Source organism: Apus apus, chromosome 3, assembly GCF_020740795.1.
Source record: "Apus apus isolate bApuApu2 chromosome 3, bApuApu2.pri.cur, whole genome shotgun sequence".
Classification (NCBI taxonomy): domain Eukaryota; kingdom Metazoa; phylum Chordata; class Aves; order Apodiformes; family Apodidae; genus Apus; species Apus apus.
Genome location: NC_067284.1, coordinates 95,806,226 through 95,833,916, shown reverse-complemented (window position 1 = coordinate 95,833,916; position 27,691 = coordinate 95,806,226). Strand labels below are relative to the sequence as shown.

The 27,691-nt window shown below is 39.6% G+C and overlaps 1 protein-coding gene across 3 annotated transcripts in view; it reads right to left on the bottom strand.

Annotated features, from left to right (window-relative positions):
• The window catches only part of UST (uronyl 2-sulfotransferase), a 151,746-nt gene that overhangs the window by 34,641 nt on the left and 89,414 nt on the right, over positions 1-27,691 (bottom strand). For all 3 annotated transcript variants that reach the window (XM_051613543.1, XM_051613542.1, XM_051613544.1), the window contains exons 6-7: positions 3,764-3,861; positions 1,392-1,549 (exon numbers count right to left, since the gene is read on the bottom strand). In XM_051613543.1, the coding sequence (XP_051469503.1) occupies positions 1,392-1,549; positions 3,764-3,861 (256 nt within the window). The remainder of the gene's footprint in view (positions 1-1,391; positions 1,550-3,763; positions 3,862-27,691) is intronic.

Genomic DNA, 27,691 nt, shown 5'->3' with positions numbered 1-27,691 from the left:
GTGCAAACCTTTAGGAAGACTTACACATACTGCAAACATAGCTTTTTAAAATTTTTTTATTTACAAAGATAAATAACTGACCCAAAACTGGGCACCGCTCCTGTGTCAATTATGATGTCAATGCTCTCCTTAGGTCTGTTAGTGAGCAAAACAGCTCCATGGGTGGATATAGCACCACAACAAAGGAACACTCACACCTTCTAAATAGCTGCCTTAATTGCCTTATTGCAAGGCTATAACTACTCACTGAAATCATGTTCAGAGGAGGAATGCCACACTTTCCCAGTAATACCTCTATCATTGCTAAATACAAAATTTTCAAAGAGGCATCCTGGAAGGAGGGATTGGTGGACAGTCACTTATAATCCCTGATTATGGAAAGAAACACATGATTTCACCAAAATGACTTAATAACTGTGATGGCTGCTCTCGGTGAAAAGCCAGCCATCAGCTACATGTATTACAAACAAAATTAGATCATTAATTCTTGCAGTTTTAATATACAACGTGGTACAAAATGCACATTTCTGGCTGTAGGAATTTCATACTGAAATGAATACAACTGAGCAAGGAGTAATTCCCTTCCGGTTCATACGATGCTGCTGGCCCAGCCAAATGTAAGCAGGAAATCAGTTCTGCTGGAATGACATGCACAGCCCCACAGAAGCATCATATTTCTTGATAGAACATAAGAACAACCATAGGACACAACTGCCTTCTAAAGAAGTTAGCAATAAATAAGCATTGGGAGGGATGGACTGACACACAGAAGAGAGAACCCTTTAAGATTGATGGTGGGGTACCAATTAAGGAGTAGATTAAGTTTTCATTTCTCTACTCAAGTCTCCTAAGTCATTTCCATCAGGATGCTTTGTACTTAGAAGTCCTTTAAATACATGTTCTTATTTGTACTTTATCTAAATTCAGCTGAACTGAAGGTTTGTTTCATTTCACCTCTTAGACAAGGCTGAGGGAAAATAAAATATTCTGGTCCTGGAGAATCTCCAAAACATCCAGCTATCCAAACCATTTATTGAAGATTAACTTAGATATTATTGACACTATTTGAAGAATATTTTGATAGTATTATTTGAGAGCTGAGCATGACAGAACTGAAATACAAAAAAGCCACTCCAGTGGTAAATGAAAAGGTTTCTGGCATTTGGCAAGATCACTGGAGCACCAAGTACTTGCCCAGGAATGAAAACTACACAGTAGTAGCATTAAGAATAAAAGCAGAGTATGTACCCTTCCCCATCGATCAAATCTGCTGCTTAGAAGGAAGAACAATCTATACATTGATTAAATGAGGCATAAACACGTACCTTTCAGCAGCCATGTAGATTTGGCCAAAGTTTCTGTAAGAATAGCTTTTTAATGGAAAAAGTTACCTGGATTTTTGTAGATGCTAAGCACATCCTTGAAATAATGAGGTAAGAATCTTTCTAATAAAAGCAGCACATCCTCCAGCTCCTCCAGAATGCCCACAAGCAGAAAATTTTCATTAACATTCAGCTTTGCTCTTTCAAGGGCCCATTCACCAGGCTCCCTATATGAAATTAATGGAGGGGGAGAGAGAGAACAGGAAAAAAAAAGTTTAAATATGCATTTTCTTTGGAAATTCATACAAAGAACAAAACTGAATAAAAAATATTCAGTGCTGTACTTCTAGCAGAACATAAAGAACTCTACCAAACCTGAGTGTCTTATTGAGCCTTTCTGCACAACATCTAGAGCTGGTTTGTCATGTAAACATATGATCACCTTAAAAGGAGGTTAATCACTGCATAGAAGTAGTTAATTCTGAAGACATCTTTCACCAAGTTGTTTATAAACTTAAACTTGTGAACTGTGTTATGACTCAGAAGCATGACCTGTTTCATGGGAAGAACAACTTCCCTGGGTGACAAGAATTGCTAAGGAGGGGCAGTTTCCCTGAACCCCATCAGGAGAACTGCTGTGAGCTACCACTGCTTGCTGTTGCTCAGTAAATATCACACAGGAGGCTACCAGCTATTTCCCATCTTATCCTTCATTTTAACTTCTGCCAAAGTCTCCACGAGCTTCCCTTTCACTGCCATGACCTCTGACTGCCTTGAAGCTCTGCTACAGATTTGCATTTGTTTAATCTGACTGATACTGGTTTTGAAGATCAGTTTAGGGTTTTTTCTATCTTTTACCCCAGTGAGAGAAGCTGGCAGGACACCAGTACATCTTTATGCTTCTCTCATAGTTTCCTGGAAGAACAATTTGGTTAGACAAGCATGTGAATCCTAAATTCTTTAGACTAACTCATACCAATTATGTCCTGAGCGCAGTGGTCAGTATTCATATTGATAGGGGATATAATGCCAGCACCCCAAACTAAAGGAAATAAGCTTTTTCACAGAGTCCAGCTGGTATGATGAACATCTGAGTCACATATGCTACTTGAGAATGGCTGGAGATCACTCCTCTTTCTTGGCTCCATTAGATTATTGCAAACTTTGTGCAATAGTGATTTTAACAACATTTGTCAGAAGCTCTTTTGATGACATGTGGAAAAGCTTTTTGCTTTACACTCCTACTAGAGCACACTTGGATGAGGTTTTTCATTCCCTACAACTTTCTGTGCACTGATCCATTTTCTGGAAGTGCAGTGTCCTAACAAGTATGTCAAGCCTCCTTCTTGCAGCTCCTTGTGAGACTAAGTAGCTGAAGGAAGTGCAAGGGCATGTTAGGAAATAGGTCTATAACAAGGTACAAAACAGTACTTCAATATACTGCTTGGGAATCTGACAAAGATGTGTTGTGAAAGAATTCAGGTAAGTGACTGTTGTTAATAGAATTCCTCATACACACAAGTTAAATGTGTAACCATAAGCATTTACAAACGAGGTCAAAGTACATCAAGAAAAAAGTGTAACAAAAATGAAGTAATAAATCTGTTTAGTTTCTTAATCATAACTTCACTTATGCCAAACAACTAAAGCAGGATTTTACAGCAAAGGTTTTTAGAAACTGAGACATAAGAAGGAACACATTTTCACTTGTTTTTACTGCTATTAAAAAGTATGGCTTTTGACAGAAATTTTAAAAAACATGTGCAGCTGCTCTGCTGTGGAGAACTGGCAACAATAAATAAAGATAACTTGAAGTTGAACAAACCTAATAAAGAACATGCTTTGACCATTAATAAGAAAGCATTTGAAAACAAAAAGGTATTTAAAATTATTCACATATTATTGCATAGAAGTTTACTACACAGTATCAGTAATACAGCAATATGAGCATAGCATAAATAGACACATTAAAAATAAGCTATCTCAATGACAGCAGTAGGAGTCTGTGTTTTCTAAGTTTTAAGCATGATTACTATTTCTTACATGGACACACAAACCTGGAAGTCCTCATATATATAGACATGGTACGAGCATCTGAGCAGAGCTAAAGTATGTATTACAAAAATACAGTGCAGGTAAAATGAGTAATGAGCACGTACAGTTACTGCCATTCTCACTTTGCCAACTCAGTAAAAATGTCCACATAAATAGACCCAGCTTTGATTAACTATTCAAATATTAAAACCAGAAAGAATAATACTTAATCTGCCTTACCCTCCTTACTCCAGAACACATGCATGCAGTTAGCACATAAAGCACTACACTGTGCTTACACTTTTCTCTTGCACTTCAAATAACTGTTGCATCTTTATTACCAGTTTCTGACAAAATGTTGGCAATAGCTATTGCTGAACAAACTGGGATACCTTGTATATATTTACCTGCATCTTGGATGCTGTCCACAGAAATATGGTATGATGTAAAATAACCTGGGATTTGAACATTCAGGGTAGTTTTCAAGGATACATACATTAATGTCCTGTGGGGTAGGGAAGGAAAAAAAAAAAAAAGAAAAAGAAAGAAGCTGAATATGACATTTTCCATTCTCTATTAACAAGTGGGTTTTTTTAATCCCATACGTTACCACTTCGAGTCATCTCAGAGTCAAAGTATTATACTGAGGCTACACCAAATACCTTAAAAGTCATCTACTGCTCAATGTATCTACTTCTAAATAGCATTAGAAAGTTTCAGGTGATTAAAAAACAAGTGATTTTCTTTTAGAATGCAAAAAACATATTTTCTTTTTTATTGCTGCAAATACCACAATTATTATATTGAGATTACTGCATGATTCAAAGAGTGACACATGGATCAACTTTCATATTGAGTAATATTTAAAATATTCAGGAGATTATTTTCAGACTCTTCTTTCTTCTAAATGCACTCTTGGGAAAATCTGAAGTAGCCAGAATAAATATAATTGAGATAACTATTATATTCTTGATTTTCTTTTTATTCTGCTTCATTCAAGAACTGGAATGAACAAATGTAAGCTGTAATTTGCACAGGTTACTCTTGATATAAAAACATATATCACTTTTGATTAAAATTCTCTACATTCCTCAGATGTTCAGAATTGAGGCTATTGTGTTAACCTCCACTGTTTAGAATGGATTATTAGAATGTATTTATAATTCTCCATTTATTGTTCATCCAACTAGGTGCTATTTATAATTTTTCGAAGACTAGGCATACCTACTGTACCCTGAGGAACTATATTCCATTTCTAGCTTAACTCTACCACAGTAAATAAACTTACTAGCAACTGGGATTGGATTCCACTACCCTCATCTAGTCTAATAGACCCTTACTCTTCATGCAGACCCACTGACTCCAAAGAGACTTAGAGCACAAAAAAACATGCAAGACAACGTGAGCAAAGATGAAAGGATTTCACCTTTGTAAAACCAATCTTCATTCTTATTTAAAGACATGTGTTTTTACAATGCATTCGGCTTGATACACATCAATATCAAACCAGTGACTAATCAAATCTGTACTTTATGAAGTAAAATGAAATGTGACAGAGAACCCTTCAGTGGGCAGCATGCTCTCCACCAGACAGAAGTGCTCGGCAGTGTGAGCGACATGAGAGCATCCCCTGCCCTCTCAGGGCAGTGTGGGGTACAGGCCTCCAGCTGCAGCACCCACTTCTGAGACTGGAGAAGAAAAGCCCTTTGCTGAACAAACAAGCTCTTCCCAGAATTCGAACCTCATGCCTAACTTCACATTTGGGTCTGTAAGCCTTTTAAAGTACATTCCTGTTTCCTCCTCTGTCTTACGCTTCTGTCAATCAGTCTTTATTAGCATATCAGAAGGTCCCAGGCAGGCAAGTAAATCACATGGTGAGGAACCATCAAAGAATATGCCATAAAATTGCCAAGTGGGATACCCTTCAGTGTATTCAAGCATACTGAGAAGGGCTTGCCTTAAATATGCACCAGAAGATTTATGGTCAAGCCCTGAATTTTAACATCCAAGGCCTTAAGCTTGAAGCTAACCAGCCTCTCATTCTCAATTCTATGAATATAACTAAGAAATCTACTGGTGGCACAGTAAGTTGGTGCAGGCAAAGTGTCCGTCCTATCATCCTGATAAGGCTTTTTTTAATATTAACTACAAATTGCAGTTTTAAAAAGGTTTATTGTGTTTTTACTATAGACACCACCAGAGGTTTTTTCAGGAATACATCTTTTTGGTTTCCATAAGAACCTGCAGGACCTGAAGTAAATTCACAAATTGCTTGGATTTTAAAAAAAATAAATTTAAATTGTCCCAACAATATTTTAAATTATGTCCAAGCCATCCTACACTTGATTGATGGATTAACTGAAAGGCAGAAACAGCTACAAAAAAACCTAAAAAATCATTAGTAACACCCAACCACGAACCATTCCTCTTTTCTCTATCCCGTACAAAGGTGAAGGGACATTAACTCACAACAAAGAAACTTAAAGGTTCTTTGCAAGAATAAAGAATACAGGAAGACAGAAAATATCCCGAGATAAATAAATACTAAATGCAAACATGAAAGTGCAACATCCTTGTTATTCTGAAAACAATACTTGAGTAATTTTGCAGAAGAAACATCCATATAATAAAAGCAATGTAAATTAACATGGAAAAATCCTGCAGCTTTAACAAGTGAACAGCTTGTATTTAGTCAAAACGAGATTTTTAGCATTCCTTTTTAGGGTAAACTGCTGTAGCATCATGGAAACAACTGGACAGCACTAATCTAAACTATCCAGTGGTGATTCCCTTTTTATTTGTTTTGTGGAATGCAAAAAGATGAGAGAGAAAAACCTCCCCCCCCCCACTGATGCACTCAAGGTTTAAGATAAAGGCCAGGTATGCTTTCAGAGAACCTGCAATTTTTTTGCCATGCAACAGCCCACATTTCACATTCCTGACACCAGAAGTGCCAGGTTTTCTCTGCAGTAAGAGCACTGCCCCTTTCCAGTCTCCAGTTATCACCACTGCTGTGATCCAAATTACAGCTGCTGGAGGGTCCAGATGCATGGGCAGCACCTGCTCACCTATTTGACTGTATTCATAATCTCTGAAATAAATCAATAGCCACCATCCAACCCCTCAGAGGAGTTTTTATTTGATGATAACTATGCAGCTCCATGAGATGTGAAATCACAGTTTCTAACCAAGAAGTGGGGTGAAATGAAGCTCGGCCTGAGGTGTGCTAGTCATTACAAAATTTAAACACACCTACAGGAAAGCTGCTCTTCAGTTGCTAGCAGGACTTAAAGGAATTTCTGGGGGTTTGTTGGGTTTTTTTATGAGCACAGAAAACTAAGATGAAATTACATTCTAGGCAGTGTTATTCTGTTATCCTAAGCAACATTAATGTCACATTTCCCAGTAAGAGCATATTTTCCCAGCAGGACACAGATCTTTCAGGGCAGAAAGGTTCTTATGAGAGACAAAAAATTGCGAGGTGACAGATGACAGCCTTGCTCATTTAAATCACCAGAGGAACCTTGTAAAAAAAAAATTATTCTAACACAGCCAGGAAAGATACAGGAAGAAATATGCACAGCTACTTCAATCATACCCCTCCACAATACAGAAAGAGGACTTTTATTCTATTCCTCAGCTCCCAGCTACAATCCACACTTCTCATGTCCCACTGGGTTTCTGTCACCAGCAGGGCAGAGGGACACCCAGGAACCAGCCCTGGGGCTGCAAGGAACAACAGAAGCCATAGTTCTTTTTAATAGTGCTATGTTTTTCTATTGGTGTCATAATTTTGGCTGAAATGGTAAACTGGTAGCATCTACCAGTAATCTGTAAAACTATCTTTCATATAAAAATCACAACATGCCCTAATCCATTAATCTGTCAGCAGCCAGACTACTCACCTATCAGAAATATAACAAAGCTGTGTTATAATATTTTTCATGTTAAAAACAAACTTTTATTTGCCGTGGTGAGTTCATACATGTCATAAGACAAAGTCAGCACATCATTAAAAGTATTTAATGGATAAAAAAATCCCTTCGGGAATAAACAATTTACTTAAATTAATTATCTCTACTGTACCATATACAAAAAGATGTGAACTTTTTAATTAGATTTGAGATTTTGATTTTTTTTTTCCTCCTAATATAAAATCTGAAGAGTACTGGGAAAAATAATAACTTATTTTTTTGTGTCTGGTGGAATGAACACTTTAGTTCTCAACTAAAAATTAAGGAAACATCACATTCTGCCATGGATCACAGAATCATATCATAGAATGGTTTGGGCTGGAAGGCACCTTAAAGATCATCTAGATCCAACTCCCCTGCACTGGCAGGGACACCTCCCACTAGATCAGGTTGCTCCAAGCCTCATCCAGCCTGGCCTTGACCATTTCCAGGGAGGGGGCATCCACATCTTCCTGGCCAACCTGTTCCAGTGTCTCACCACTCTCACACTAAAGAATTTCTTCCTAATGTCTAACCTAAATCTCCCCGGTTCCAGTTAAAAGCCATTACCACTTTTCTTTCACTACAAGCCCTTGTACAAAGTCCCTCCCCAGCTTTCCTGCAGCCCCTTCAGGTACTGTAAGGCTACTGTAAGGTCTCCCCAGAGCCTTCTCTTCTCCAGGCTGAACAACCTCAACTCTCTCGGCCTCTCTTCATAGGAGAGGTGCTCCAGCCCTCTGATCTTCTCTGTGGCCCTTCTCTGGCCTTGTTCCATGAGCTCCATGTCCTTCTTAGGTTGGGTGCTCCAAAACTGGACAGAGTACTCCAGGTGGGGCTTCACAAGAGCTGAGTAGAGTGGGAGAATCACCTCCCTTGATCTGCTGGCCACTCTTCTTTTGATGCAGTCCAGGACACAGTTGGCTTTCTGGGCTGCAAGTGCGCATTGTCGGTTCACGTTGAGCTTCTCATCCACTATCCCTCTTCAGCCCTTCTCCTCCAAGCTGTTTTAGTCCATTCTCCACCCAGCCTGTAACGGGGCTTGGGATTGCCCTGACACAGCTGCAGAACCTTGCACTTGGCCTTGTTGAACTTCTTGCATTTTGCATAAGCCCACCTCTCCAGCTTGTTAAGGTCCCTCTGGATGGCCTCCCTTTCCTCCAGTGTGTTGACCTCACCACACACTTTGATATCATCAGCAAACTTGCTGAGAGTGCACTCAATGCCACTGTCCATGCCGCTGACAAAGATGTTTAACAGCACCAGACTAAGTACTGATCCTTGGGGAACACCACTCACCACAGGTCTCCACATGGATATCGAGCCGTTGATCACCACTCTTTGAGCAAGACCATCCAGCCAGTTCCTTACTCAATGAGTGGTCCATCCATCAAATCCATACCATCACAGTTTCGATACCAGGATGTCATGTAGGACAGTGTTGAAAGCTTTGCATAGATCCAGGTAGAGGATGTCGGTTGCTCTTCCTTTGTCCACCAACTCTGCAACCCCATTGCAGAAGGCCACCAAATTAGTCAGGCAGGATCTGCCCTTAGTGAAGCCATGCTGTCTGTCATCAATCATCCCTTTGCTTCCCATGTGCCTTAGCAAAGCCTTCATGAGGATCTGCTCCATGATCTTGCCAGGCAAAGTGGTGAGACTTACTGGTCTATAGTTCCCCAGGTCTTCCTTTTTTCCCTTTTTGAAAATGGGGCGTATTTTTCCCCTTTTCCAGTCAGTGGGAACTTCACCAGACTGCCAAGACTATTCAAATATGATGGAAAGCTGCTTCACAACTTCACCAGCCAGTTTCTTCAGGAGCCAGTATAGCAATTCTAACAATTTAAAATGAGAAATCATAACTCAAATACATACATGCCTTGTAAACATTTGTCCATTAATCATCTATTAATCTATGGGAAGCCATAAAAACGGCCTTTCACAATCAAATTGAAAAATATCACATGTTGTCTTTCCATGCCCTGCCCTCATAGGATATTGCAACTTCTGTGAAACCAGAGACCCTGCTTACAGCCTGGCCATGGTACATGCTCCTTACTTAAGTCTGAGGCTGAAGATGCAAAACTGAGGTGTGTCATGAAGGCTACAGAGGAACCAGCGACCTGCATAAATACCTTTCAAGTTTCCATGAAAGGAAATTAAATAAATTGATGTGGAAAACCAGTGAGTGATCCCAGTCTACAGTGACCTCTCCTGCTTACAAGGCTGTTCTTCATACGCTGCTACAGTCAAAGGCACAGTCTAGTCCTCACCATTGCCAGCCAAGGAAAATTCTTCTGCTCTGCTGAGAGCCCCCAAGAGCCCTCTTGTGGCTCATAAAACTTTTTCTCACATACTTGCTTGGTGTCTGTGAAGAGGTCAAACTGACCGTTACATCCTGAGGACAACATTGCATCATATGAACTAAATACAACCATACTGGAAAAAAAAAGCAGCGCTTTCTCTGACCCCAGCCAGGGAGCTCTGGGTGGCCATGGAGTGATGGGGAAGAAAACGTAAACATGACAGCTCAGAAAAGGGCTCCTGAGTGTAAATATGAAAGAAGGAAAAGCACAACTTCCTACTTTGTAATGCTGCAGAAAGACACTGAAAACTCAAAGTATAGTTGGCATTAAGGTTTTCAAAAATTAATGCAACATGACCTACTAAATCTTATTCAGACACACAATTTATTTATATGTTTTTATGGAAAATAAACCACAATGCAACACATTTTTAACCATAATTAGAGAGGTTTTTACTTAATTAGATTATATTTAATGCTTCTATTCAATCTCAGTCAAATATTTGGATAACTAGACCCACACAGCAGCACGATGACAGCTCATTTCAAATTCTGGAGGCATTGGTACTTGCCTGCATCTCTGATAATGGCACATCCAGCAAGGCTCATTCTCTATTTGGTCCATGCAGCAGATTTAGGTCTGCCCTGCGACGACAGATGCTACAGGAGATGGAGGCCAGACAGGATTTTAGAGACTGGAGCACAAAACGGGGAAGTGCCTGGGGCACCAAACAGTTTGGGCTGTGCTCTGCAAAGACTTCTAGCTGACTTTAACCATTGCTTTCCTGCTTAAAGGTCAAGAGGTACGTTGCTTTACCTTCAACAAACAGTACATTTGAAAGCTGAGCTAAGGTTTGCATTTGAAAACTAGTTTTCAGTCACAGATAGTACTCCTTGCAACTCTTCCTCACTTGGTGTGTCTGCTTTTGAAGAGGTACATTTCTGAACTCTTTTGTACAGCTCTTAAAAACCTGCATAGACATTTCTCACTTTGCAGGTATTCAAGTTCCTTTCCTCCACATATCTTTCAGGAGTCGAAATATGCTTTCTAAAAAAAAATAAAAATCCTTGATCTCTTTCATTCCCAGAAAATCCTCATTATAATTTCTTCAACAAACTGCTCTTTGCCTTCAGCTGAATAATGTATTTGATAAAATGCAGCAGCAACTGAAGAATGAAGAGCCCTCTCATCACCCATACATCTGTAAGGCCCAGTGAACTGCTACAGAAGGACACAGCGGAACAGCCTATGCAGGAGATGGGAAGAATATTCTTTAGAAGGTGCCAGAGATTCCTAGCAGCAGCATGTTGGATAAGCAAAAGCAGCGTGTAGAGCCAGCCTGGCCGTCTTATTTAAAGGTAAGCTCAAAACAGAAGCTGTCCTGTAAAACAAAGCAATGTGCCCTTATCAATGTGTCGGGGTCTTTTTTTCCCCAAATAATTTTTCACTTATTATTCTTATCTAGTGACAGACTCCCTTCTGTTTTCCTCTCTTTCATTTTTTCAGATGCTTCCTGCAACCATCATTTCTGTCTTCTTCACCTGTGGTTACAAGGACAGCTTACAGACGTGCTGGTTTGGTGGGTTTTTTGGTAGCAGGGGAAGGGCCCCAGGAGTGGTTCCAGTAAGAAGCTGAGAAGCTCCCCCTGCTCCAAACCCAACCACGAAGCCATTAGAGGGACAACAGATGCACCTCTGCAATTAACATACGAAAGAACTGAGGTAACACCTGAGCAGAGGAGCACTTAGAGAAAAGGAGAAGAGCAGTGCCAGAGAAGGCAGACGGGTTCTGGTGGTTGGTGAGGAAGAAGAGGAGGAAGGTGCCTCAGAAGTTTCCCTGCAACCCATGGTGAGATGGCAGCTGTCCCCCTGCACTCATGGAGGAACGTGGTGGAACATTCCCTGAAGGTGCCAGGAAGGGTGAACCTGGCCACTGGACTTGGATTTTGTGGCCACGGGATTTGCTGCCAGTGGACTCTGGACTTAGGCAGCTTTGGAAGACCCTGGTGCCAGGGGAGTTTGTTCTCAAAGCAGCCTGTGACTCTGTGGGAAGCCCAGGCTGGAGCAGCTCTGGACCTCATAGGAAGGACTCGTGAAGGAGAGGGTCATGGAGGACTATCTGCTATGGGAAGAGACCCTGTGGGGAAGTAGGGAAGGACTGTAAGGAATCCTTCTTCCTGAGGAGGAAGGAGCAGCAGGAACCACCAGCCTGTGAACTGACTCTAAACCCCATCCACACCCCCCTGTGCTGCTGGGAGAAAAGGAGGGAGAGAAACTGGGAACAAAGTGACTTGGGCCCGGGAAGAAGGGAGGGGTGGGGTAACATATGCAAGCCCTGCTCTTTGTGTGGTGTGTGTCCTGTGTGCGTTTGCTTAGCATGAAATAAAATTATTTTTCTTCCCCAAGTTGAGTCTGTTTTGCCTGGGACCTTAATCAGTGAAGAACCCTTCTTGTCCTTTGTCTCAACCCATGAGCTTTGTCCTCCTCATCCCAGAGTGTGTTGGGGGGGAGTTGAGTGAGCAGCCATGGGGCTGTTCCTTTGTTGTGGTGTTGGGCCCAAACCACGACACAGACTTACCCTAAATATTTCTTTTTCACATGCTCCAGGGTGTTGCATTAATGCTGCATGTGAGAGTGGGAATGGGAAGCTTACAGAACCCTTGTCAACTATTGATGATTTGAGATCAACCTTAAATATTAGCAGAGATAGTACATTAAGGAACACATATATCTTATGTTTCTCTCCTCAAAGCTTAGTACTTTTCCTGAATAACTGCATTGGTAGGTTAGACATTTATACTTGCAAGTTAATGTAATTTCATTTTGTTAATGGTATGAAATATTTTTTCTTTAATTAAAAAAGCCTGTACTGTAAGAGTACAATTATTAAAAGAAAATTATATTAAGAAAATCTGGAGAAAAAGATACCTTAAAATATGTAGGCTGGTTCAGTTAGGTCTTTTAATTGTGCATTAACAAAGAAACTTGACTTTTTAAAGCTAGCCTGGGGTAGCCTTTGGCTTGCTTAGATTCAATTTGTGCTGTCTTTATATCAGCACAGATTGCCTTGATTTTTTTATTTTTTTTTTGAGAGGATAGTTCTGGCCTTTCTTTGAATTGACTTTCCACTTTTTTCTGGCAAGATTTGTGTTTTTCATTTTTCCCCAAGACCACATAAGCAAATAGACGGCCAAGTTTAATTCCCACTTTTTGCTTTTCGATGGACTCCTTTGGATGGGCTAATTTGCCTGGATTTTCTGCCAACAATGTATTCAGCTTTTCTTTCTGGCATCTCGGCAAGTGAAGGAGCAGCTAACAAAACACTGTCTTCAGCTAACCGTCTACATTTTCATTTAGCTCAGTCATAAATTATTCATTAACGTACAAACTTTTGCTGGCATTAAGGTAGCAGAGGTGATGAATTATGCCTATGATGCTACTATTTAGATGCAACAAACACAAAACACATTTTTAGTTCCCAATTTTCTAACTTATAATGATGTAAAGCATGAAGAAAATACATAGGTTGATATATTTCTTTCCTCTGTGTTACCAGAAATTACACTAGTAATTTGTCAAAGACGAGTTTTACCAGTTAGAACGGAATAACTTCACAGTCATAAGGAAGAATTATCTCTTTTTTTTGTTTTTCCCTGTTGCTTTTGTATTTTTCACCACAAGCTGTCTTAGTACGGGAAAGATATGAAAAAAAACCCACAAAAGAAAAAAACAACCCCAAAAAAGAAGAAATTATACAAAAAGAGTAAGACTGCCTGCCAGCTGGAAGAAGTGTATAAGCATTAAATAACCATCCTGTTACAGAGGGCACAGATCCAGGGAAGACCACAAATACAGATCATTATACTGCAATCAAGAATGAATCCCAGTAGCAACTAACAGAAGGGAGATCATACATCTGTTAGTTCTGTTTACTAACACCTCTTCATAAAAGAGCCTGGAAAATTAGTCGGCTTCTATGATGACCCTTAACAAAGTCAATTAGGGATACAGGCGTATATTCAATTCTGCAAATGCTGGGCAGGAAATCCCCCCCACCTCAAGGATGTCTCAGCCCTCCCTAATGCAGCACTGCTGCAGCCTAGCCAACAGACGTCTGTCAGAAAAACAGTGAGATACATCCAGCAATTCATGCTCACAAAAGGTAGCTCTGGAGCACAGATAAAGTCATTCTTGGACAGAAGATGGCCTCAGCCTTGCCGCTGACTACAAGGCTGAAGGCAGTAGGCTGGAAGTGGACAGAGATGCAGCTGGTGAGCAAAGGTCCTCTCAGCAGCATGGTCTCACCATACCTGGCGATGTAGAGCAGCCCTGCCTGCTCCCTATCCTGGCAAGAAAGGCTGCTACAGAAGACACAGGGTGTTGAGAAGCATTTTAGACTATCCTTTGCTAAGGAAGAACCAGGTTTATCTAAACCAGTATTGCCATTTGTCCAATCTGCTCATAAAAATGTTCATATCTGCTCTAATTCATAGCAGCCTGTTACTGCTCCTACTGTCAGAAAAGCTTTACTAGCATCTGATACGAAAACACCTTAATGTAATTTAAGGAAACTTCTTTTTGTCTTAATCTTGATGAACACAAGGAATAACTGCAGGACATCTGCTTCATAGCATATTTTTATTCATTCAAATATTTAAATTTCTCTACAGGATTTCCTTTTTAAGAACAATTTTCTGGACTCTACTCAGTTTCTTAGAAGCTTAACTTAGGGTTTTCAGCTCCAAATAAAGCAGAAAAGACTGACGGTGCCTTACATGAGTTCTCATCTGAACAAGAGAACACCACAGAGGGCATTTTGTGTCTCTGGCTCCTTGAACCAGCATCTTCTGTGCCACACATTAATTTTTTTTAAACCAAATTGGGTAAGATACAGAGGAAATCCTCATCCAGCATCATAGACTATCACCTCTCAAGTGAACTACTCTGAATGTTAAAACCATCACTGTCCAGCCAGTGAGTCCTGCACTGAGGCCAAGTCCTGCTCCCAACTGAGCAGTGATACGCATTATAGATTGCTCAGAGTCAGAAATCATGTAAAAAAAAAAATACCACAGGAGATCTGGATGCTTTTCACATACAGAAAAGGGGCCTCTAGAGAGGGGCATAAGTCAGAAGTGAACTCAAGTGACAGTCAATTGAATAAAAAATGAACAGAAGATTGTAAAAAACAGCTAGTATTAGACAATGCTATAGAAGAACCCAACCAAGAAGGGGGAGAATCAAACTCAGCAGAGAAAGCTGTGCCTCTGCAAATTCCAACAGGTCTTTGATTCAGTCAGTAAAGATGTGATAAACACAATCTGATATTCTTAAATTCTCAGGAAAAAAAAAAAGAGGATAGGCTGATAAAGGATAGGAACCTAAGGACAGGAATAAAATGACTCATTTTCTTAGTGAAACAGAACACTGAGTAGGGTCACACAGCATCTGTGCTGAGACCTCCTGCATATAACAAAGAGGGCTTAACAGTGAAATAGCCCATTTTTCAGGGAATATTAATGAAAGCAGATATGAAATCTAACCTGAAGGAGCTATAAAAGGACACTATAATGCTGATTAGGCAATAAAATGCTAGAAGAAATTAAGTGTTGGCAAATGCATGGGTCCTTGCACCAGCATACTCTGGATGACAAAGGTTTAAGATGGATTTAAAAAACATGAACACAACACAAGAATAGCAGTAAAAAAGAAGTAAAAAATATATACTCATAGAAGAAAGGTCTATCATGGACTATTAAACACAGCTAGGGAAGGAAAGTCTGGCTTTGGAAATTGGTAAGTTGAAGAGCGTCAGAAAGCTGGGAGGACATGGGAGGGGAAGCAACCCTTTGCCATCTCCCCAGCTTGTATTGTCTTCCTCAGCTGGGCCTGATGGTGCTCCTATCTCAAGAAGCAAGTTCACACCTTTACATATGACACAATGTGATTTGCACAGATCTAATGAGATTTACATGTTTCAAAATACTGCTTCAGTGCTAGAATACAGGAAAGCCTATTTCAATAACGAGATGTTTCTGTAGTTTCTGTAGTTTCTGTAGTTCATGCTTTCCTCATGTTTTCTTTTTCAGATCAGATGTTCTAATTCCTTGACCGCATGCACAGAAATTATGCTCAGCAGATTTTAGCCCAAAACTCAAAAATGTTTTGTCATGTATTAACAGAAACACATTTAGGTTCTATGAATGCCACAACATCTTGAAACATTATACTGTTTTCTGCAGAGGTCCGTGAAAAACAGTATCAACAATACGAAAGTTTTAAAGAGGTTATTAATAAAAATATCAGAGTTCTGAATGTTAAAGATGTCATCAAAGAGAAACAATCTGTGAGCCAAAAGTCAATTCTTTCCCTTGGCAATGAGCATTAAACATTTTGCTCTGCTACATCCCATCAAGACAGAGGTGAAACAAACAAGAGAGATGATTTCATTTGCATATATTTTTACAGAACCTCATGTGACAAGAATTAGGGAGGAAAATGCTTATTTTCTTCACTATAAATCTTCAAAATAAAAGAGTATATCCACGGAGAAGGGAAGATATGCCACAATAAATCTGAAAAAATATATTATTACAGGTTTCAGGAAAGCAGTATTTAATAATTAAGCTCCTCTAATCTACAGATATAGCAAAATTTTCACTAAAGAAAATGAACACTGGTTAGCTGATGCATCTTAAAAGTTTTATTTTATCATACTGCTCAGTGATAGCTTAGATTATCTGCTATAATAAATTCTAGTTATACAATTCTCTTTCACTGATGCTAAAGGGACACAGACTGTATCCAGCAGCTCCTGATGTGCACCTGCAATAATCCAGTCACATCAAGTACACTGCCCAGCAAAAAAGAAAAAGAAACCTGCTGCTGAATTCTCCATATAAAAAGAGAAAACATATGATGATCAGGTTATATATTTATCTGGTTTTGCCCATTTTTTAAAGTTAGTACTGTAGTGACTTTTAAGAAAAACAGACTGGCTTCATCACAGCAGCAAGGTCTAAACATGTTTTATGTCCTCTCGACATTTGTGGTTGCACCTTACCACAAGCCTCTTGAATGGTGAGAAGAAAAGCCACAACTGCAAGCTGTGCTCATTCTGCTTTCTTACCAGCCTTCTTCCCAGCACTGACTAACTTTGAATCTCTCCCATCATCTCTCAGGGCTGAAATGCAAAAGGAGTTGCAGAGCAGAGAAGAAAACCAGACTGCTTGTGGCTTCCCTGCTGCTGCAGCTGGGGATGGTTTCTGCTCTGCTGCCCCTATCTAATTTCTGCAGCTATAAATCTTCCCCCTGCTGAACAGCTCTCATGCTTTTCTGGAAAATTACTAATACTTTGCATCATTTGCAGCACTGCCATTCTGAATAGAGGAACAAAACGGAACAAAAAAAACTGATTCCACTTTTCAGTTTGACAAGACTACCACTCTATTGACAACTCAAAGTATTTAAAAACTCCTACAATTACAAGTTTCAGAGGCGTAATTAATGTCCCTACTTGCCGCTTTCTTATTTTTTTAACCTTGAGTCACCTGCTGAAGGGATCCCTTCTACAACTATGAAAAACACAGCCATGCCTCTCTCCCCACAGGAAAACCCAGAATCTCTCAGTCCCCTCATCACAGGTGCTATGGTTTCAAAGAGCACAGCAAGTAACAACATCAATAACAAAATCATGGAGTTTAGTAACTGCCAGAAGGAGGGGAAAAGTATAAAATCTGCCTTTTTTTCTTCCTGTTTATTGAATACATAATCTCTTTGTATTACATTCTGAAGAATTTTTTTTTTCTTCAACCAGTGATGAGCACTTTAGGTTTTTTTTCCTTTTAAAAATATCAGAAAATTAATTTATTTTAATAAATAAATAAATGTAATTTAGCAATCCATATTCACCATGGAAATTTTCCCATTTGACACTGCTTAGTGGATTTTTCCTTGAGAAAAAGGAAATTACTCCTGACAAGCTCAGTTATGAGTAGTGGCTGGCTTTGCTTGGATCAGAGTTCATAGGAAAAAAAAGTTGTGCTCAAGGTAACCTGACTAGACCATGTTTCAGTAATTCACCGAGTAGTAGGAAGCTTTGCTGAAACAATGCTGTCCATTTTCCAGAGTCCGGAGGAAGAAATAATCAGCTAAACACCCTTGGTTGGTTTGGGTTTTTTTGGTGTTTTGGTTGTTATTTTATTTAAAGCAACCATAGCTATAAGGGATACAGAAGCTTTGAAAATAGTATTCAGTAAGAAAAAAAGATAAAAGAACACTTGGAATAAAAGTCAGAAAAAGTAAACACTACTTTTACTTCAAAGGAAAATTCTCCCACCTTGTTCATGGGCATAGTATTTTCTCAGATAACCCAGAAGGTCTACTGCTTATTCTGAAAGATGGAATTACCTTGTCATTCAAGACAGGCCCCATTGCCCCTGTGGTTGCTCACAACCATGCAACATTGTCAGGCAACTGGGGATGGATGTGTGTTTTTGAGTAAATTATACAACTTTGAATAATCATCTTAAGGGGGGGGGGTGGAGCTCATTTGAAACAGCTGATGCCCATTTCTTGTTTTCTCTCATTTCTTTCTTTAAATAAGGTAGAATAATAAGAAAGGCAAATGAGTTCCTGGCAGCAATACCCCTCCTTACTTGACTGAGTAAGGAAACAATGGCCAAATGCCCTAAATCCACACTGAATGTCAACAAATACAGGTTTTTCAGTTTGTCACAGTTCATTCCCTCATGTTTTCTTTTGGCAACATCATCTTACCAAGTTATGAAATAACACTTGCATTTGTTCTTTTGAATTTAAATAAAATCCATCACAAAAAGGCTAAAATAATCAGGGTGTTTATGGATTTCTGAAGGAGTCTGTGTGACTATCAGTGTCCCTCAGATGCCTGGGTTTATTTCCATTCAATGAAGGTGACAAGACACCTTAGGGCATGTGGTTTGAAGCCATCCTCCTCTCAGGGCACAGAAGCCATTAGCCTTCCCAAAGCTACTGCACTAATCAGCAAAACTTGCCAACTGCTCTTGTGATTGCGATTGCTTATTGGTCTGGGAAATAAGCCAATCTGCTGCCTCATTGTCTGAAGTTGCTCATCCCTTCATATTCCTTCAGGAAAAAAAAAATGAGAAGGGAGGACACCTAGTACGAGTCTGAAGCCTACAGACTGGAAAAGTTCATTTAACGGAAGCTACTGGTATGCAGATAATCCTCATAACACTGATTACACTCTTGCAAAAAAAACCCCCAAAACAACAACAACATAGAAACCAAACAAAAACTCCAAGAAAAAAAAAAAAAAGATAAACATCTGTAGCAATATCCTTTACACCAAGATGCAAAGTACACAAGCAACTTGCCAGGCAGGCCCAAGCAACCAGAGACAACACCTCAGTCCAGCTGCCAACACAAACCTACAGAATTTGGTTGCTGTTTTCCAGAAACACAAATGCACATTTCTACTTTACAGGAGCATGCTGAAACAAACAGAGCAAGACTAGATTGCCAGCACTCTGATTTTTTCAGGAAAACTATTTCCCATTTCAGATCTGTTCATTCTGCAATGAGACAAAACCAAAAACTAAATTCTCATCTCTACGCTTCACTTTCACTGTTGAGCAAGGGGTTCTTTCATTTATTTGCATATGTTTAATCAGTCCAGAATTACAGTATTTTTTTTTTTATTAAATGCAATGAGGCAGTACCCAGCATATAATATGCTGTGTTTACAATGCTGTGAATGCAAGACCCTTGCAATTTAAATACTTCTCATTACACTTACTTACTACTAAGACTACATAGTCTTCATTCAACAAAGGAGGATGCTGACACTTGACACTGCAGAGAAACCCTTCTCTCCCCATGAGAAGCAGAGTAGGCGGATGACAGTGGTGCCCAGGGAAGTATCTGGCACAGGGAAACACTCCCTGTCCTGGCAGTTTCCAGTACGGATACTCAGGGTAAAGGCTGCATGCTCTTCTCTGAGAGGACAAACAAGTCTGAGTGGCTACAGATGCCCTCAAATCTCACATGATAAGATTGTTATTGTTGAATAGGACATTACTGCTCTGACTGTTGACATTGGTCTCACTCAAGTAGCCTTTCTTTTCTCTTGTTCCTTCCTCCATTTAACCAGAAAGACCCGAACAAATAGTAACACCATCCTGGAAAACGTTGTGATCCCTGCACTGAGGACATGGATTTGAGACTTCTCCCATTCCTACCTGCAGTAGTCCACTTCTCCATCCAGCTCCTTCTTGTTCTGCTTGGTCCTAAATTTGCGTTGTATCCTAACTTGAAAGATTACACTGTCAAACTAAGTAGGGATGGCATCTTTTCCATGGTGGTCCAGGCTGCTCTTTATTGAGAAGCCAAACCTTAAAGCCATAGGCTGACATCGTCCAGACAGACAGTACTGGATAGGGGTTGCCCCAGAAGAAGACCTATTGGTCACAGGCAGTATTAGTTTTATTTATAGCCCAGGCAAACAACAATCTATCAGCTTTAGCCTCTGAAAGAAACCTCTGCAGAGACCCTCCAGATCAGCATCTCCTGGAAGGATGTGTACGGAGGCAGCGAAGACACTGTGCAATCATTGGGGAAGGCAGCAAGGAAAGAAGCTGTGGAGGCTCAGCAGGCTCTGCTTGCTGATCTAGCTGGAAAGCATCTTCCAGCCTCCTTGGCATGGACATGCACCCCAGCTGTGTCCCATGAGGCATTCAGGCAGTCCACATTGCCCCAGCTCCAGGAATGTGAGCCTGGGTGCTGACCAGAAAGGAGCACCCTGCTTCAAAAGGCCCTGGCATCCATGCCAGCTGGGACCAGAACCAAGCAGAGGATTTTACTCTGTAGCCTAGAACGATCCCAAGACACTTCAGAAAAAGTAGGATAAACTAAATCTGGAGTATCCCTGGGCACTGCATGCCCCTTTCTTCTGCAACATGCCATCTCCGCTTCCAGGTGATTTCAACACAAACTATTTCAGAGCAATAAAAGTATACAACTCACTAGTGTGACCCAGTCAGTCAACAGAAGAGTCCACATCCCCACTAAAAAACTACATGACAGGAAAATATGTTGTTGATGACAAACTCCTAAAGACCAGGATAGAGCCTTGGATGCTTTTATTAAAACATGGCTATTAGCCCTCACCATATCAGCCACACGCTCCAGGCAGGTAGTTCTCCTAACCCCACCACCCTGAATCCTCCCTGTCATCCACCAACTCAAAGCTTCAGCTTTACATGAGCTAATAAGTTTTAGAGATCAGGATTTCAGTTCATTTCACTTTGCTGGCAGTGCTGACAGTCAGAAAACTTATGTATAATCCACAAAAAGGAAAAAGGAAGGAGAATGACAGACAACGAATAAGAAGGGCTAATAAATTCAGTTCTCTTCTCACAGGTTGTCAATTCCTGCAGGTTTTAACACCTACAGAGTGAAGTGAATATACGACTGCTTGAAATTACATTATCATGCCACAGCCTGAACATGTTCAATATATATGCACTAAAGGGAAGGCTGCCTCTCTCTGCCTTTCCTCTATTGAGAGGACTACAAGTTCTTCAGTTCCTGCCCCATCACATCACATCTACTGCCAATAAAAGAGTTTTCATTTAAGCTGGTTAAAGCATAATGCAACCAGGAAAAGGAAACAGGTCTACTCCTAGCAAGGAGTGTACTTAGGAGCATATTTAGTAGGGTTTTCTAGGGAGGGCTACCACAATTTCCTTACACAAGACTTGAAAGGGTTTTTTTAACTAAACATGAAAACAATACCAAGCACTTAAAAAGTCAAACTTCTAAATATACACACACACAGATATAGATATGATTACATCATATTTTTCAAACAGATTATCTGCTGGTCAATGTCCCATCTCTGTTATTTAGGCTACGTATAAAATGCACCTTTAAAAAAGATTAATTAAAAATATATATATTAAGAAAAAAGGTAAATGAAAGCCTTATTTTCTTCCAGATGATAAAACACTCCAGTTCTAAAAATAATTCTATTCCAACTTTTGACAAACAAAAATAAATAAATAAATAATTACATATAATTACATATAAACTGTTACCAACAACAATGTCCAGCAAGGACTTCCACAGCTTAACTAAACGTTGACCGAATTGACATTTTTACACACAGTGAGGTTCTCTGCTTTGTTCTGTATTGCTTGTGCTTGGGATTTTTTTGACTGCTACTGAGAACCGAGCTAATGCTATGCTAGAACCATCCACCACACACATAAGTTCTCATTCCTGACCTTGTCTGAGCTGGCTGAGTATTCATAATTTTCTAGTGAAATAAGGATTATCCCCCCTAAACCGTTTTCCCACCTTTGCTGATGGCGACACTGGCTTTTATTCCTGGGCTACACAAGAATGCTCCTTTCTGTTCTCATTTCAATCTCCAAAAATGTATCTCCTGAAAATATATCTTATTCAGTTTATAAGGCCTTAGAAGGCCAGCAACAATATATTAGACTTTTTGTTCTGTGTTTGGGATTTTCCACTCTACAAACAATAGCTTCCTATAGAGAAGCTGGAGAAAACTAGTTCCTCGGGCTACAACAACACATAAAACCAAACCAAACCAAAAAACAAACCACAAAAAATAGCATCAAAAACTATCCTGTATTCATACTCAGAAAGGCACAAATAACAAACTTGGCAAAACTGTTAAAGAAATGAAGCGTCATCATTCTCAACCTACTTAATACAGTTAGGTCCTTACATAAAAGAACATAAATTACTATATGTACAAACATATTTAATACCATATACTGATAATTGGTGGTGCCAAGATCCTGTAATAATATTAAGTTTAAATAAGGTTGTGGGTACTCAGTGCTTGGGGTTCTTCTGCTACTTGGCTTCTGGTTTCTTGTGTAGTTCCTTAAAATTTGCAACAGCCAAAAATTTTCAGACCAGTAGAACATTGCATGAAAAAACACTTCATGTTTTCACATTCTGAAGCAAAATATTGTGGCTATCCTGCGTCCTACCTCCACGAAAAGCAATGCAATACAGAATGGTATGTTTAAAATAAAAGCATGGTATTAATAAAATCCAGATCTCTTTATCCTTGCTATCAATATAAGTAAGTATTATGAATTTCATGGAAGATTTTAATGCTGCAATCTTAACCAATGGTATATTGCTTATTTACTATGTGCAATTGATGCAGATTACTAAATGAAAACAAATTAGGAAGGCACACGTTCTTGCTCTGGTATAACTGAATAATGCTGTAATGTTTGGAATGCAAGCTCTGCAGGGGAACATTAAAAAATATTGGTTTGTAAATTGAAGTAACTGAAAAGTTAATGTCAGCTATGAAAACATTTCCTTTAATATTACATTTTATATGTTGTTTAATCAGTCCCTCCTCCAGCTGAGGTCTGAATTATCATTAACTTTGTGGTTCAATAAATTATTAATACAAAATGGGAGAATCTAAGGGAAAGGTGGTGCTTTAGAGATTACAGAGCAGATGAAGAGCTATCAAAACTCTTCATAGGGCCAGAAATTTCACTGTGAAGAGTTAATGCAGTAAAAGGGAACAGATGGAGACTATTAAAAGCCTCATTAAAAGGAAGAAGCAGCAAACTGTTCTAATTGGGTCAGCTGACAGGTGGCTGTGCTTGAGCAGTGCCCTCCCGGCAGCCCAGTCCCAGCCGCAGAGATTGATGCTACTGTGTGATCCTTGATCCAGATCTACAGCTGCAAAGCTGTGCTGCAGCTTGGGACATATCATGGGACCTCCAGTGACCAATTCAAATCATCTCAGCACCAATATGTAACACAGGGAGCAAAATGACTACTGTATGTGTGGTGACAAGTCAGGGAAATCACAGAGGGTGCATAAAGTGTTTATGCTATTAACTACAGCTCAGAACCCAGTAACTGAAACATGTACTTTTTAAATTTATATATTTAACTCCCTAATATCTGATATGCACTGCACTGACACAGCCAAATAATTTTAACCTCTGCATGCCTCAGACTTCCAATCTAAATAACATTAACCAAGTTCACAAGACCCTCCTCAAAAGTTCCAAGCTTCAATCAATGCACATGTGTAGCCCCTGTGAGGTCCTCAGCAGAAAAATCCCACATAGAAAAGAACCCTCTACTCCCCCCTCCACCAAACCTGCAGGCAGGCAACTCGCCCACTGCCTTTCCTGTACAGAACCACACTCATGAGAGTGTCAGTCAGGAGGTCTCCGGAGGCCTGGGCTCCACACCATGTTCTCTCCTGGAGGTCAGGTCTCTGGCAGACTGAAAGGCTTCAAGAAACACATCTAAAGTCATGAAGGAGAAAGCCCAGTGTGTTACTACTCACAACAATTCACAATACAATTAGCCATGGTTAAATATTTCTATTATCCAGATAAAGGCAGGAACTAACACAGCTAGACGCTGTCAGCAGAACCATTGCAGTTGGTAGAAGTATAGTTTTCAGGTAGAAGATTTTGGGATATAAATAAAAATATTGCTTATACTTATTTAGCGAATATTCTTATGCTAATACAAAACAATGTAGTAATAAAAGGAAATTCTCAAAATTTAAGAATACGAAAAATTGTTATATAGAGTTTAACTGTTCAGCTTTTCCTACGATTTTGTTTGAAATTTATGAAACGACCTAAACAATATTGGTTTAAATACTTAGCAAGAAAAGCCAATCTTTGCCACAGGAGAGGTCCCTATAATAAAAAATTTGACTTGAAAGTTCCCTGATGTCCTTTGAATTTTACTTCCCTCCTTTGCACTAATCCTAACATACTTCGTACAAATATTTTAACATTTAATTTGAAAGACAGAAAGGCAGATGATCCTTTATGGATTTACTTGCATGAGTAATCTTTAGCATAACCGAGGCTGAATGTCCTATAGTAAGGTGACAAATTCTTAATTTACCGAATGATCTTTTTTATACAAAACCTCTCTCTTCCGACAAATGAACTCAGAGATGTTTAGATCTCATACTTGAGTGAGTTAGGAGCCATGCTATTTGTGAGCCTAACAGAGGATAGAATTGCATAAAACCAGATATCCTACAATTCAGGCAACAATAAACATCCCACACTGCTTCACACACCTTCAGTCTTGGCTGTCTTAAATCAAAGTTTTAGCAAGTATTGAAGAAAGACGAAAAGCCCATACATGCCTTTTGTATCTGATGCCTCATGCTCCAGTTGTAATAAATACTAGGTAATTACTAACAAACCTTCTGGAAAGTACAATTTTCATACAACATTTTCAAATATTTACAGTAGTTTCTGTCTTTATCAGCAGTGATGCGAACCTTCTGCACTTTAAAGCCTTAAACTAGATCACCTAGTGCACATTCTTCTTTTTTATTGGTACCAGCAGCACTCACAGGTGCACTGGTAAGGGTTTACTTGCTTTATTGAAGCGTATTTACTCTAAGAACTCCAGTTCAACCTGAAACACATTCACTGTGATGGATTTAAATTAAGTTTTGTGAGCTTATCTCATCTTACAGGACCATAAGGTTAGGGCAACTTTGGCATGAGTGTGCCTGACACTCAACCTGAGGTGCTCACCACTGTTTCAGACCATTACCTCTTTGCCATATTCCATGCTCATGCGATGCTGCTGTTTATTTTGGGGAAGCCTGGAAGTTATCTCTTTAGGTCCCTGACAGTAACTCACTCCAGCAGAGAAAGTGCCAGGTCAGGGCAAGGAGGTGACTGATCTGGGTGTGAAGTCTCATGTGGCAGCAGCTGCCTCTGCCATATCTGACTCATGGATAAAGGGCTTGTTCTCTATCCTAGCTTTCAATTAAATTTTGGTAAACATAGATATTTACCAAAACATTTGTAACAATTTATCTGCCTCTTGAATGAACAGTTGTTTCTTCTGCAAAGGAATCAAAGCCTGAAGCTCTAAAATGATCAGTGAACAGTGGGAATTTCTGTCTCCATTTCTGATCTTTGCAATGTCAGCAGTTTAGATTTCCAAACTTAAAGAACAGAGCCCAAGGTATTACAAGACTTCCAGGTTTTTTTCAATCTCCCCTTTTTTAAGGATTAGAATTGAAGAGAGAGAAAGTCTCCATTAAGGATATGACCACCCAATGGCCAAGCAAGACACGAAATCTGACCCTAAAATGCTTTTCCTCCCTTTAGAGCCTGATTTATAGAGGTGCTGAGCTCCCACACTTCCACACCGCAGTTTCTGAGGGAAAATGCCCACTGCCCACAGCTTTTGAAGGGAGAAAGCCCGTGTTGGCAGCTGAATGGCCTGGAAAGGTTCCCAGTTGCTCACAGCACCTTCCAAGAGATGGAAAGCCAGGAACAACATGGTTGAGAAAAGCACAATTAGGTCCTAATACCCTAGTTTTGAAAGATGTGTATCTTTCTGCAGGCAATCCTGTCTCTCCTGGAGTTAAATTTTACAGCTTCTCTAGGCCAGTTTGTAAGTCTGTAACTGCTGTCAACACAAGGCTTCTCTGGCTCTTTAGCAATGAGCTCAACCTTGTGGAGCAATCAGCAGTTTTCTATTTTCCTAGCTGTTGATCTGAGGCTTGATGAAAGAAGAAAAATAAAAGCTTCTTGCATCCTGCCCCTGATTTCACATATATGCTCACAGTCAGGCACATCTCATCCCAAATGACTTGGGATTAATAGTGTTCTCAATATAGAAACAATATAATATTCTAAATCTAAGCTTATCCTTCAAATAGCCTCCTATAAAAAAGTGATGCTTTATGGTGAGTTTTCAATTTAAAAAAAGAAAAGAGGCAAAAATATCAGAGAAGAACTGCACAATGTACAAGGCTAGCATTCAGACCTGCCATCAGTCCTGTACTGAAGGGCTGCTCTGCCTCATGCTCAGAGGCAAAATCAGTTGCTTTACTTTCTTCCCAGCTAGATTAGGCAATTGATTTAGCAGACTTCTGAAGCTACTGTTCCACAAAATCCATTAGCTGAGTTTTAAAATATGTGCCAGCAGATTTCCTTGCACCACTGAGGAAAAGATTAAAATGCAGTCATGCAATGTATTATGTGGCTGGATAGCACAAGTCTTAAAAATGCTTAACATTTGGAATGAGAGGCTTTTGTTAAAATGAATTTCACCGGCAGGTGGCCTATACATTACTGTGACAGGAGCAACTACCCTCTTTGAGCAGTGCAAATGACAGCCAAAGTCTGCCAAGGAGGGATGGAGGACAGATTCCAAAAATGTTTCCAGGATTCTAACACTGAATTACCAAGATAGAAAACCAAAATGAAAAAGCAAAACCAGTTTTTATAAAGGATGCTGATGTGCCTCAGACTGACAAACAGCCTTTTGAACAAAATTACTACTGACCTCAGATGGCCACTTTATTTCCTTTACATTATAGCTTTTGTACCAATCTGTGTATGGGTACACATGTGCACATGCTTATAAATAATTAATTCCTTAAAGAACATCCAATGCAAATGAAATGCAATGACTTCTTTCCAGTATCTTTTAAAACAACACAAACAACAGAAATCAGATCTATTAACTTCAATTCTGCTTTAAGTAATGTTTCACTGGCTGTACAATCACATCTTAAACTGCACAGGTGGTACTAAATTAACACCAGCTTTTACAGTCAGTCAGCTGTGAGTCGTGCCCATCACTGCACATTCCACTTCAAAAGAGAAGTAGAGGCACTCAGTGAAGTACAGACTGTGCTGCTCATTTTTAACATTTTCAAAAAAGAAAACGTGATAGTGTTAACAAAGTCATAATGTAGTAAAAAACACAATCCATATTAATTTCTGTAAATCCATTTCTGTACCATCCACAGACAACCAAATAAAAATCCATGCCCACAGTGTGCAAAGCAGCTGGGGCTGCCCCCTGACTGCACATCAGGAGGTCAAAATCTGCCTAGCTGACCCAGGGACCTCTTGGTAGCCCTAGACATGTAGCAAAGAAGAAATAATTTGCAACACTATTGAAATTAGTTTATATCTGTATAGCAGATGTCATTAAGGCTATACATAGCTACACTGATACCAGTCCCACCTTCAATTATTCATAATTTATAA